This window comes from Amblyomma mixtum, chromosome 10 (assembly GCF_055824585.1).
Source record: "Amblyomma mixtum isolate Tamu chromosome 10, ASM5582458v1, whole genome shotgun sequence".
In the NCBI taxonomy this organism is placed as follows: Eukaryota; Metazoa; Arthropoda; class Arachnida; order Ixodida; family Ixodidae; genus Amblyomma; species Amblyomma mixtum.
The window spans coordinates 37753547-37768001 of NC_143021.1; the positions used below are offsets into that span (position 1 = coordinate 37753547).

At 49.1% G+C, this 14455-nt stretch overlaps 1 protein-coding gene across 7 annotated transcripts in view; it reads right to left on the minus strand.

Annotated features, from left to right (window-relative positions):
• LOC149325603 (general transcription factor 3C polypeptide 3-like) overlaps positions 1-14455 on the minus strand; it is a 135508-nt gene that overhangs the window by 33024 nt on the left and 88029 nt on the right. For 5 of the 7 annotated variants that reach the window (XR_016286461.1, XM_089564021.1, XM_089564022.1 and 2 more), the window contains 3 exons: positions 7757-7846; positions 6413-6587; positions 6063-6355 (listed from right to left, as the gene is read on the minus strand). Coding sequence is in view for 6 of the 7 variants with exons in the window: in XM_089564021.1 (XP_089420147.1) it covers positions 6063-6355; positions 6413-6587; positions 7757-7846 (558 nt within the window). In the remaining variant the exon portion in view is untranslated. Of the gene's footprint in view, positions 1-6062; positions 6356-6412; positions 6588-7756; positions 7847-14455 lie in introns of those variants that run through there. The other 2 variants (XM_089564023.1, XM_089564020.1) reach the window with 2 other exon arrangements.

Sequence of the window (14455 nt, forward strand, 5' to 3'; positions counted from 1 at the left end):
GCCGATTCCATGTCTTCATAGCAGCTTTCAAGAACCTGGTCATCATGGCTTGCTGTAGGCCCGTAGGCCTGCACCACCTTCAGCTTCTACCTCTTATTAAGCCTAATTACGACAGCTGCCACCCTCTCATTACTACTATAAAACTCCTCTATGTGGCCAGCCATATCCTGATTGGTGAGGAATGCGACATCTAGTTCTCATCTGTCCGGTAACCAACAACAGCACAGTGCATGCCCACCCTTTAGTACTGTACACGCCTCATAAGTCCTTCTAACCTCACTGAGCCCTGCGACATCCCATTTAATACCCGCTAGTTCCTTGAACAGCACTGCTAAGCTAACCTCACCGGATAAGGTTCTCCATACAACGCGCAGACAAACATACACGCAGCTCTTGCGCTAACTGCTCCGCCGTGCTGCACGCTCAGGTGGCCGGCATATCTGTTGCTGGTAGCGCTGGCCAATGCCTTGACCTTGAATAAATAAATAAAATACTAAAAACGGCCACGACTGGGATTCGAATGTGCAGCAGCGCGAACAGATCAGCTTCGCTGGCCTGTGCACGAGAGCACTATGCTATCGGCGCAAATGATCATGCCTCATGGTAAACTGTATCAAACTATCATGCTCTGCACTGCGCATCGTTGTCTTCAACTTCCATCTACGGCACTGTAAGGTATTGGTGGTATGCACGGGGTCGTTAGGACCGCTAATCCTTTCTCAGCTCCCCGCCATGGCCGTCTTCAACAGATCTCCCCGGAAGGGGTGCGCTCGAAGCGAAGAATCACATTTCTTGGAACGATGCACGCGCCTTCGCGCGCCAGGCCAGCCGGGCGGGTGTCCATCGCCCCGCGGGGGCCGATTCGCGCCGGCTAGGCAAAAGAGCGGTGACAGCTATGAGGCTCAAGAGCCGCCACACGACAGCCCCCCCCCCCCCCCCCCCCCCCCCCCCCATCTTCATCTTAAACCGCTCGTCTTAACGGACACCAGAAGAGGCACAAACCAGCGACGAACGTCTGATTCGAAAAGTCTGTGGACCTTCTGCAGTTTAAGCACTGTCAGACGGACTGGGTGTCAGGGCGCTGTTGACGAGGGGGGCAATAAAAAAAATGACGAATAGCTGGCGACAGCGCGGCTAGCCATGGGCAGCGAAGGCCTGAGTTGAATGACGCGACTAACCGGGTGTCAGTGAGGCGCCAGCTAGTAAGCCTGGGGAAGGCTAAGTCGCCAGCGAACACGGGTCCAAGCTTGCAGTGGCAGTTACAACGGTAACTGCCCATTTAAGCCCCATAATCCCCAATTCCGAGACGACGCCAAGGTCTAGGGTCATTGGGGAAACCGATGGCATGTGCTCGCACGAGTGTATTTTTGTGTTTGTTTTTTCTTTTATTTTGCGAGGGAGTGCTGGCAACTGTGCATTTGTGTCTCTTTTTGCTTTTATTTTGCGATGGAGAGGGTGATTTACCCTACGGAAGCTGGAGGGCTGGCCATGCTTTCGATGAGCCAATCATATGAAGAGTGTAGCATGATTGGAAGCTACCAAATGTGGGCCGGGCCTTTAGGTCTTTAAAACCGGGCCCCAGAGCCGGAAAATGGGTTCTGAGCTAAGGTCAGGTGCTATGCATCTTCGGCTACGCCAAGTAGGGGCCTCCCCTACCCTAGTGTTAGTCAGTTCCACCTTTTTGTTGTTTGTCTTTTTGCTGCTTAATTTGTCTCCAGTGCCTAAAATTGTATGTAATGCAAGTTTCTGTATATAAAACTGCAAGTACTCCCTTTATCCCTGCATCTTAATTCATCGTAAGACCGTCTCTGACGGGGCACCCCTGGTGCGAAGAAAAGCTTCAGTCTTCCAGTTAAACAAACCGTCTCTGGCGGGGCACCTCTGGTGCAAGGAAGGAGAAGCTGAACTTTACTGGCACGAACAGATCAGGTCAGCTTAAAGGGACATTGAGGAGAAATTGAAGTTGGCTTGTATCGACAGAATACCCGCTCCTGATTACAAAAACGCCACTCATACTGACAACAAAGCTCTTGTAATGTAGAAAAGAGGAAGAATCAAAATACAGGTATCGCCGCCACAGGCCAAACTCGCAAGTACAAGCGTGATGATGTCATAGGACAAAACAGTGTTGCTAGAACCAATGATTCTAGCAACGCTAAGACACGAGAAGCCACGAATCACTCAGGCGCAGCCAATGCATGCGCAAATCTCCTTGACGTCGCCAGATGGCGCCACGTACTCGGCAGCTACGCGCATGCCTGCAGCATCGGGACCAATCGCCGCCTGCTCACCGGCAGTAGGCGGGCTCCCGGTATTCCGCTAACGGTAACAATGTACACGGTATGCTAAAGGTGTCTATTTGCGAGAACTTCGCTGACGACTTCGAGAATGGGATCCATTGTAACGCTGGCAAAGCGCCGGTGCAAACGTAAACGAAGTGACGGTAGCGACGGCCGCAATAGCCGATAGATGCCTTCAATGTGCGGCCGGTGGTAGCTTTCTTTTCGGCTGCTGCTAGGTCGCACTGCTGGCCGCCAGAAATCACGGAGTCTGCGTTACGTCATGTGCACGCCATGTTTCACGCCACTTAGTCCTGTGTCGTCATAAGAGAATCCCAAGTTTGAATCAGAGCAGCGGGAAAACTTTTTCAACTTTGAATCCAAATTTCTTAGAAATAAATGCTTCTTCCACTGCCGGCCAAGTGGCAACAAAGCCATGAAATGCCGAACTATCGGATTTTGCTTTTTAAAAAATATTAATAGAGCTCTCTTCACTGTCCCTTTAACCTCAATAGGAGCTTAACCTGAGTCCAACATCGTCGCCAGACATGCAGATGAAAACCATGAGCCAATCAGGCTAAACACATGCTTTCGCATGTTTACTTGGTTTAACTACATTAATATCCTACGATTTTTTTGAAGTCCTTGACATCCCCTTTCTTATGGATTAAAATTATGATAACGTTCTTCCAAGCTTCTGTTGCGGACGAGGTCATAAGCATTGCGTATACATAGGGTTCATCGTTTTCGGGCAAAACCTGATTTTTCCCGATTTCTGGAACAACTGTGCCCGTGGAACTACTCTGGCCCCAGAAGGCGTGCGGGCAAGAGGCGGCCGACAGACAAGGACAAAAACCATTTGGCGTTATGGAAACTGAGAGCCGTACTGGATCCATTCCAGAAGCGACTGCTGAGTCAGTCGTTGGATGACTACCAACCTCTCTTGGTTTCTGCGACCGACAAAGTAGTTTAACCAATACTTGCTTTACTTAACCAATACAGGTGTTGAAGTCGTGGACTGTTGGCATGCACGACGCAAATGTGCGCTAGCGAATGTTGTGTTGATAATTTCATGCATAGCTAATGAAAATGGAAACTGTGATGTTGAGAGAATGTCCTATCAGCCGAGATACTTCCAAAGGCCAGACAGGTCTCGCAAGGAAACAGGTGATTAGCTGTATTAACGAGGCAGCGCCAAACACGATCACAAGACGAGCACACAGACAAAGCGCTGAACTTACAACTGACGGTTTATTGAAGGTGTGCCATGGCATGACTACTGTGGCAAACGATCTTAATAAAGAAAGATACACACCTAAAAAACACATGAATGGCATATCAAAAAAAAAACCCTTCGCCTGGCAACAGAAAACATGACCAGCTGAGCATGACTTTTTTTTTTATCTTTTAAAAATTGATGTTTCTAACTGGACAGGGCTGTTGAAGCAGTGATTACACAGTGATCGTAGTGTTTGTGTTACTTGTTAAATATTACTTGCGATTAAAAAAATTGAATAAATTATTACAGTTTGTAAGTTTAGCCAGAGAAAAAAATCCGTATTTTTGAATGTTTCTGCAAAAAACCCAATTTCTCTCCTATTATCAAGTAGAAAACTGGCACCCAATTTTTAACCCCCCCCCCCCCCCCTCGTTTGAAGATATATAGAACCCAAAAATGAAGAACCCTATGTATACCGGGTGGCTAATTTTTCTAGCACAATCTTCCCCCTGGCCTTCGAGAACTTACCTGATCCTCACCAGCTGCTTTCTCCTTTTTGCTTCCTTGTGTGAGCGTGTGTGTGTCCGTTCCTATGTATGCCAGTTAGCACTTTCCAAAACTGTATGATTTTCCCCTCTGCATTGCTCCTAAGGTTTTCTTTACTGGCGGGATGTTGCATTGCTGTGCGATACTGCCCATCTCATTTATGTCCTGATTACATTGGCTACTGTATAGATGAAGATGAGAAAATGACCAGTAATAGAATGTGTTATTACATCAGCCTGCACTAAATCCCCACGGCAGTGGGAGTGTGTAGATAGCCAATCAAAACGATGGTGCAAGTTCTAGCCCTACTTTTTTTTTTCTTTCTGGCAGCCATTCCCACTTGGTGAGAGCAATGTCACTTACAGGTCGTGGCGTATGCAGCTGAGCACGGGAATCGTGCAGGCATTTCAGAATAGATGAAGCCCACATGCGGAAGCAGCACAGGCTGTGCACAGGGAGGGGACCCAAGACAGGAGTGTGGAAGAGGAGGTCCCAGAATATGTGTGGGACCTGCAAAAGGAAGGCTGTGTCGTTTCGCATGAAATGATTGGGAAGCATGGCATCGCAACCACCGCTTTCAAAGCGAGTAATGGGTGGACGACATGCTTCATGCAGCGCGACGGACTGCGCTTGAGGAGGTACATATAACTTTGTCAGCGACTGCCTCCTTCTTAGGAAGAGACTTCCACAAGTTTGCCATACGCCTGCGGCGGGACCGAGAATCTATGATCTCATCTCGCAAAGTGGGAATGTCGACCAGACGCCCATCATGCCGATGAGCAGGAAGGTCAGCTCTCTGACGAGCACGCAGCATGCTCGTCAAAATGACAGGCGCCGAGAAGCAGCATTTCGCGGTAATGCTGGCTATCACAGCAGGAAGTTGCCACCGTATGTTGTCGTTAAAAGCAAAACTGTGCCAAAGGCCGACTACACAGCCGGCATACGTGTACGAACCCAAGAGAATGGATGGGTGTTGGCCAACCTAATGGCTGATTGAGTCTGGAATGTCTGGGGACAGCGATCTGGCGCTCTGCTTCTTCTGTCTCTCCCCGTGCTCGAAAGTTTTCGCGGCCACCTTGGAGAGGATGTACACTGGGGACTAAAGGAGCTGTGCACCAAGATCGCCATCACTGTGGGTGGACTCACTTCAGTGCAGCAGCCCCGTCTTTGTGTGAACAAACTGTTCAAAGACAGTGCCTGTATGCAGACTGGATGGAGCACACCCTGACCGGCAAGATTAAGAGGCTGTCCGTGCTCCTGGACGCAGCGCGGTCGCTGCCAGCTGACTTGTTCTCAAAGAGTTTCAAGAAGGCTGCAATCACCAATGTGCTGGAGGGCAGTGAGGATGATCAGTTTCGGGAGCACGACGAGGAAGTGGCCAGTGGGCCTACAGACAAAGATGGATCAAGTGCAGTAATAAACCTGTTTTCAAATAGTGTACACATACATTTACGTAGAAAGGTAAGCTATCTAACGCATTTTTTTTTTGCATTACCGTAATTTTCACTCATCCTGAAAAACTTGTCATAAAATTTACCCCGCATAATAAATGCACTCTCCAGCTCTGCTTCGGTTTTTTGGAAAAGAAAGTGCATTTATTATGCGAGTAAATATGGTATCTTAACTCATGTAGTGCTTTTGCTGTTGTTGCTTGTTCTTTGCTTCTGTGCATCTGTTGTCCAGTGCATTTATGCGCTCGCGCATTAAATACAACCAGTTGATAGTCAGTGCTCGTGTGTGTCTGCTCCTTCTTTTTCTTATCTTTTTGTGCTTTTTTTCTTCAGTCACCAAATTGCCCAGCAATACACTTTGATGTAGTACACGAATGCTGATGGAGAGACAAAAAAAAAAGAAGCCGGACATGCAGCTACAGTTTGTTGTTGCCAGTCTGAATGTAGGGTCCCTTATGCCTCACTGTAAACTGCGTGATGAAATCTCTGAACGTCAACCATGGCCCTCTCGTGCGTGCCATGTGGCTGCTGAAACCACCACCACCAGCCAAGCAGCTGACGACTGACCGGCATGCCTGGCACAGCTGGGGGCTGCCGGAGGGCCCGCTGGTACGTGCTGAGGGCCAGGTGTGGGAAGCCCAGCTGGTGGAGTGCCCGGCCCGTGTTGAACAGGGCCTCCTGGCAGCTGCCTCCCCGGGTGTGGGCGTAGCGGCCCAGGAAGCCCATGGCCTGGGCTGCCAGCCAGTGGCGATGCGCCGAGAACTTCTGGCAGCCAATGTGCACCAGGGAGAGGCCCGCGCACAGCAGCAGCAGGGGCTCCTCCTCCTCACCCACCTGGCCCAGCAGCTGCACATACTCCGCTGCCACCACCCCGACCGTCAGTGGTCGGCTGCTGCCGGGCTGCCAGTAGTACCTACCCAGGGCATGCTTGTAGGTGCCCGAGACCAGGGCGTTGTGGCCGTTGAGGAGCCCCAGTGGCACACTGTCCGGGTACTTGTAGAGCAGTCGCAGGCAGAACCGGTTCTGCCGCATCACGGGGCTCAGGTTCATGGCCAGCCCAAAAAGGTTCCAGGCACGCATGTGGTTCGGGTACTGCAGCACAGGCCCCAGAAAAGTCACAATACCATTCCAATGCTCACGTAGCCAAACTAGATGTGGCGTCAATGGCCTGTTGGGGGAGCATGCTCCAAATTTAGAAAACCTAGATGACACGCAAGCATTTGGTTGTGTGCATCAGTAAGTGCAAGGCATGCGCAGCCCAGTTTGAAGAGGCCAAGATTCTTGGCAAGAGTGCACATAGCACGGTGCGGACTATGATATTTACTTGCGCAATGAACCCACTTTTGCCACTGGGAATTTACTTTCATTTTTAATCTTGCAGAAAAAAAGTAAAGAAAGAAACGCGCACATGACCATTAGGACAGGCGCTCAGCGGCATGTTTGCATCATCTCGCTGTGACTGGCCACCGCTGCTGACTCTTGGAAAACCAGCAGGCACCGTCTGAGCAAATGATATGTCAGACACCAGCAACACAAAAATGCGGGTGACTTGGGGATGCATCTTCTGCTGATGGATGGATGCACAAGCAGGCACGCAAAAGGGCAGGCGGTCAGGTGGGCGAGCAAGCGACTAGACAGGCGAGTGGGTGGAGGACGGCCGTACACAAAATTTCGACTCTAAAGAAAAACAAAACCTGTATACACTTCTTTTCCTGCAAAATGAACCCTCCCCTCCAAATTGATGTGAATTTTGCTAAAAAAAAATAAAGTGGGTTCATTACCTGAGTAAATGGGGTACTTAAAACCTACCACATAAAGAAATTTGGCAGTGAGTGCTTTAGCATCCTGTCTTCATCTCCGCTTGCGGCTGATTGACTTTACAGAAACAGATAACTGCTGACCCAATGAAAGGAAACACTAAAGAAAACTGATTTGGTTGTGTAATAAATCCATGCTCTTCTACATCGTTCCTACCTTCTTCACGTGGGCTTACACACAGTGTGAGGTTCCGCCAATAAAACCAGCTAACAATTAGCCCCTCTGTGTGTGTGTGCCCTTCTTGTGGTTTGTCTCGGTTTGCGCTAAAAACTATTTACAAGATCAATCCGTGTAGGCCTTCACACACGAGTGGCAGCATACTGACCACCCAAAATGGGCACAGAGAACCAGGCTTCCTGGTGATGCAACACAGAGCCTGGCCTTCAGGCTGGCCAGCGCAGTCTGTGCGCGTTGGGTGAGCCCCAGAGAGAGAGTGTGCTCACCTTGAGTACGAGCAGGCGTGCCAGCGAGAAGGTGTGCTCCTCCTGCCCTGGGTCCCTGTAGTGTGCATGGAAGCTCAGGAAGTCCAGCTCCTGGGAACACACACACTTACTTTTCTGCTAACGCCAACCGATCTTGCCCACTCCAATTGAGGCAACCCAAAGGGCACAGTCCATGAATTTACAGACAACAATGCAGCCAGGGAGTGCGAAAACTGAGTGAGTAAGCAGAGCTGCCACAGAGGTGGCTGACTGAGGCAAAGAGTGCTGTGGCTCAGACGCCCTCTTCTTCATGTGGTGAGCAGCTTCATGTATGTTGACCGCACTTTGCTGCCAAGGCCAGCTGGTAGGTGGGGAGAGCACCTGCCAACAGTGCCATGGAAGGTGGACGTTCTGAATGCGCTACCTCAATGCGGTTCTTATGCTATTGCATTGCCATAGCTAATACTAGTAGCGTCCTGCTTGGCTGCTGACCCAAAGACGGGGGTTCAATACTGGCTGCGGCGGTCGCATTCCAATGGAGGCGCAATGCTAGAGGCCCATGCACAGTGCACGTTAAGGAACCTCAGGCGGTCAAAAATTAACCAAAGCGTCCCTTATCGCTTTAGTTGCTTTTGAACATTAAACATCATAAGACTCGAAAGCTAATGGTTGTCCTCAAGGTTTCTGATATCATTACACGAGATGTGATACGGACAAGTGCAAATGAAAGCATGACCACAGCCAAAATACAAGCTAACATTATCGCTTATTAGCAGAACATGAGACCTGGTAAAATGCACCATTTTTCTAGCTGAAGGGTAGATGTTTGGGCTCATTCTCTGTGCCTAGTTCTGGTTCTCTGTGCCCATTTTGGGTGGTCAGTATGCTGCCACTCGTGTGTGAAGGCCTACACGGACTGATCTTGTACATAGTTTTTAGTGCAAACATTATCGCTTATTAGCAGAACATGAGACCTGGTAAAATGCACCATTTTTCTAGCTGAAGGGTAGATGTTTGGGCTCATTCTCTGTGCCTAGTTCTGGTTCTCTGTGCCCATTTTGGGTGGTCAGTATGCGGCCACTCGTGTGTGAAGGCCTACACGGACTGATCTTGTAAACAGTTTTTAGTGCAAACATTATCGCTTATTAGCAGAACATGAGACCTGGTAAAATGCACCATTTTTCTAGCTGAAGGGTAGATGTTTGGGCTCATTCTCTGTGCCTGGTTCTGGTTCTCTGTGCCCATTTTGGGTGGTCAGTATGCTGCCACTCGTGTGTGAAGGCCTACACGGACTGATCTTGTAAATAGTTTTTAGTGCAAACATTATCGCTTATTAGCAGAACATGAGACCTGGTAAAATGCACCATTTTTCTAGCTGAAGGGTAGATGTTTAGGCTCATTTTCTGTGCCTGGTTCTGGTTCTCTGTGCCCATTTTGGGTGGTCAGTATGCTGCCACTCGTGTGTGAAGGCCTACACGGACTGATCTTGTAAATAGCTTTTAGTGCAAACATTATTGCTTATTAGCAGAACATGAGACCTGGTAAAATGCACAATTTTTCTAGCTGAGGGGTAGATGTTTGGGCTCATTCTCTGTGCCCATTTTTGGTGGTCAGTATGCTGCCACTCGTGTGTGAAGGCCTACACGGACTGATCTTGTAAATAGTTTTTAGTGCAAACATTATCGCTTATTAGCAGAACATGAGACCTGGTAAAATGCACCATTTTTCTAGCTGAAGGGTAGATGTTTGGGCTCATTCTCTGTGCCTGGTTCTGGTTCTCTGTGCCCATTTTGGGTGGTCAGTATGCTGCCACTCGTGTGTGAAGGCCTACACGGACTGATCTTGTAAATAGTTTTTAGTGCAAACATTATCGCTTATTAGCAGAACATGAGACCTGGTTAAATGCACAATTTTTCTAGCTGAAGGGTAGATGTTTGGGCTCATTTGTTCATGATTCAGGGAGAAAAAAACTTTGCGCAAAAAAGACAAGGACTGAAAAAAAAACATATACACACAGTGCTAACAGGATTGTCTGATTATCTGCACCATTTCGCAGGTGCCACCGAGTTCGAAAAATCAGTCGGAAACTGTAATCTTGGCTCTGTGTCATCCTGTGCAAGTCAGTTGGCTGCAACAAGGGGTTCCCAAACATGTAACTCACGAAAGTGGCTTAAAATGTTGTATGTGCTATATCAGCAGACATCAGCTTAACCCTGCCTTGATGTTCAGTTTTTTCGGGCTGAAAAAATGCTTGGCAAAATGGGCCCTTGATAGACTGGTTTGGTTTATGAGAGTTTAATGTTCCAAAGCGACTTCGACTATGAGGGATACTGTAGTGAAGGGCTCCGGGAATTTTGACCACCTGGGGTTCTTTAACGTGCACTGACATCGCACAGTACACGGGCCTATAAATTTTCGCCTCCATCGAAATTCGACCGCCGCGGCTGGGATCATACCCATGTCATTCGGGTCAGCAGCCAAGCACCATAACCACTGAGCTGCGGCGGCGGTGGGCCCTTGATAGAGATGCGCAAATATTCAAAAGGCAGGTTGAATATCCTTCGCTGCACAAAGCAAATAATGCGTGCTCAAAATTATTCACACCAAATTCAATGCGATCACAGGTTTTAATAAAGTTTTTGAATAAGAGGCACGAAGCTTGAAATGGGCACGCCATAGTTTTTTTTTTTTGATGGCTGTTCCAAAACTGGGGAAACAATCAAGGGTGCAATGCGACAGACTCCTCTTGCCCATGCAGCCATGGACACTGTTTCCTCTTGCACAATCACCACACGACAGATTCACCTAAGACTCCACACATTTTTAAAACATAGGCTTTTTGAGTTAGAAGAGCACTTTTTTCGGCATAGCTCTGTCAGTGGTGTAGTACATCAAAATGCAACTAAGATGTGCTAACTAGCAGGCTGGTTAACCAATATTGAATAGTTAACCTTTTAACTATTAGTGTTAGGCTTCTTAATTATTGACAAGCCTGTATGTAGCCCACTGTAAGTAGTATCCTTGTCAGTTTTTAGAATTTCGAAAACGTGGTTACCCTCAGCCAAAATACATGTGCTTTCGAGAAGCTTGCAAGCAAAACAATCCCTCTAGTGCAGGTAACTCGTCGAAATAGCTAAAATTTCTTGGGCCACAGTGTTGAGGTTAATCGCATTTTTGAAATTCTAGAAACTGATATGGATACTGCTTGCAGTGGGCTACATGCCTCTCAATAATTAAAGAGTCTAACAGTAATACTTAAAAAGTTAACTATTCAATATTAGTTAACCAGTCAGCTAGTTAGCACATCTTAGATGTATTCTGATGTACTACACCACTGACAATGCTATGCCGAAAAGAGCGCTCTTCTAACTCAGAAAGCCTATTTTTAAAAATTGTGTAAAGTCTGAGGTGAAACGCCCTGTATAAAGCCCCGCTTTAACCAAGCCACACGAACACGCCTGAGTGATGCAGAGGTAACGTGTCTAAGTCGCATCCTGAGGGCCAGAGGTTTGCGATGTGCCAGTGGTGTGGCTGGTGCCATCTGTGGGAGCAAGCGCCACCTTTTCCTTTTTCCGTCATGCAGACACTGGCTTCTTTGTGACATGGGGCCTTTTCCGATGATGTGCAAGACAGCTGTCATTATATGCAAGCCACCGCAGAGTGCATATCACCGGATACGATTTTGGCTCTAGGCTTAATTACGAAGGCCAACGCCGGAGGGGTGCTTGCTTCGGCTGTTCTCGTTCTGGGCCCTTCGTACTGCGGGCACAGGGCAGTTCCCATGTTCCCATGATGTGCCAGTGGTGTGGCTGGTGCCATCTGTGGGAGCAAGCGCCATTTTTTCCTTTTTCCGTCATGCAGACACTGGCTTCTTTGTGACATGGGGCCTTTTCCGATGATGTGCAAGACAGCTGTCATTATATGCAAGCCACCGCAGAGTGCATATCACCGGATACGATTTTGGCTCTAGGCTTAATTACGAAGGCCAACGCCGGAGGGGTGCTTGCTTCAGCCGTTCTCGTTCTGGGCCCTTCGTACTGCGGGCACAGGGCACTTCCCATGTTCCCATGATGTGCCAGTGGTGTGGCTGGTGCCATCTGTGGGAGCAAGCGCCATTTTTTCCTTTTTCCGTCATGCAGACACTGGCTTCTTTGTGACATGGGGCCTTTTCCGATGATGTGCAAGACAGCTGTCATTATATGCAAGCCACCGCAGAGTGCATATCACCGGATACGATTTTGGCTCTAGTCTCTAGGCTTAATTACGAAGGCCAACGCCGGAGGGGCGCTTGCTTCGGCCGTTCTCGTTCTGGGCCCTTCGTACTGCGGGCACAGGGCAGTTCCCATGTTCCCATGATGTGCAAGTGGTGTGGCTGGTGCCATCTGTGGGAGCAAGCGCCACCTTTTCCTTTTTCCGTCATGCAGACACTGGCTTCTTTGTGACATGGGGCCTTTTCCGATGATGTGCAAGACAGCTGTCATTATATGCAAGCCACCGCAGAGTGCATATCACTGGATACGATTTTGGCTCTAGTCTCTAGGCTTAATTACGAAGGCCAACGCCGGAGGGGCGCTTGCTTCGGCCGTTCTCGTTCTGGGCCCTTCGTACTGCGGGCACAGGGCAGTTCCCATGTTCCCATGATGTGCAAGTGGTGTGGCTGGTGCCATCTGTGGGAGCAAGCGCCACCTTTTCCTTTTTCCGTCATGCAGACACTGGCTTCTTTGTGACATGGGGCCTTTTCCGATGATGTGCAAGACAGCTGTCATTATATGCAAGCCACCGCAGAGTGCATATCACCGGATACGATTTTGGCTCTAGGCTTAATTACGAAGGCCAACGCCGGAGGGGTGCTTGCTTCGGCCGTTCTCGTTCTGGGCCCTTCGTACTGCGGGCACAGGGCAGTTCCCATGTTCCCATGATGTGCCAGTGGTGTGGCTGGTGCCATCTGTGGGAGCAAGCGCCATTTTTTCCTTTTTCCGTCATGCAGACACTGGCTTCTTTGTGACATGGGGCCTTTTCCGATGATGTGCAAGACAGCTGTCATTATATGCAAGCCACCGCAGAGCGCATATCACCGGATACGATTTTGGCTCTAGTCTCTAGGCTTAATTACGAAGGCCAACGCCGGAGGGGCGCTTGCTTCGGCCGTTCTCGTTCTGGGCCCTTCGTACTGCGGGCACAGGGCAGTTCCCATGTTCGTGTTGGCGTCTAGACTTTGTTCCAAACTGTGTGTTCTTCACCGACGTGCCAAGGGCAGTACAGCCAGGCCCGAGCTCATAAAAACGGTCGCTGCCCACTGTCTGTGCACATGACGCGCGACGAAATTTAGTCATGAGGAGCTCCGAATCCATACAAAACTCCTTCCTTTCGTTCCTCCGCCATATCGGCAATAAGTTTGCGATTTTTCAGTGAAATTGATTTTACGGACTGCCCGATTTTTCGGTCTTTTTCGTGGTCCCTAGAGGGTTAAAAAAAATCGGTCATTGACTTGGTCATATTCTGCGCATTTCTTTATCACCTGACTGATAGTGTGAATATAGCCTATTGTCAAGTATCCTTTACAAAAGCCTACCTGCGTGATCATTTGGTTGATTGAAGCCTGAGGTTGTCCTAACTCCATTAGAGATAACCTTAGTAAATGCCTCATTGCAATGGACAGTAAGCTGATCGGCCTGTAATTTTTCAAGTCCTTGACATATCCTTTCTAATAAAACACGATGATGTTAGCGTGTATGCCTGAGGTGATAAGGTATTGCGTATATAGGGTGGCTAGTTTTTTTAGTTCTCAGTATTCTAGTGTGTGGGGAGGTGCTTTACTTGTCCCCTGTGATTCACTTCCCCGCAATGCACACTCAACTCGTCCCCCCCGCTTTAACTAACAAGGAAGGGCACCGGCGTCGCAGCGCCACGGATGGTGTGTTTGCTGTGCACGCGCGCGGAAGAGAGATGGCCCTCTTCTGCTCGGGACCGGGGAAGCGTGCTGACGTTCACGCGCGACGCTCCGCTCTTAGTCGGCGGGGCGAATGGCGAAGCCTCGTGGGGGGGGGGGGGGGGAACATTCTCCCACAGCTCGTCCCATCCTGCCTCAGAGTTTGGTTGGCTTGTTGGGGTTTAACGTCCCAAAGCGACTGAGGCTATGAGAGACGGCATAGTGAAGGCCTCCGGAAATTTCGACCACCTGGGGTTCTTTAGCGTGCACTGACATTGCACAGCACACGGGCCTCAGAGTTTCCCCCTTGCCCTAGCATGGGCGAACATTCGCTCGTAACCGTGCTGGTGAGTCGGACGTTTTCGATTCCTTAGCGTATTTTGTTGCTAGCTGGCATTATGCTTGTTGTAGCAGTAAATGCCTTGTTTGTGCCGGCCAGAGTGTCATTCCTTTGTTCCCCCAGAGCAAGGCCCGCTCTGGTCGGCGCGCGCTCGGTAGCGTACGCGACCCCGGGGTGGGGTCCGTGCGGTCTTGAAATACGTCAACAGCGGGGAAACGTATTTATCTCCCCCTAATTAAAACCCCACAAGTGACATTCAGTTTTATCGTTAATTACACTATCTGTATCCAATTTGGTTTCAAAAATGTACTACAGCTGAACCCCTTCGTAAGAGACATGGACATAACAGACAATTGGGAATAAGAGAGATTTTTCGGCCACATGATTGGCCGCCCCATCTGTCCAATTCAGCAGACCTCTTTTGCAAAAAGACATAGGGTAAAGAAGAGAG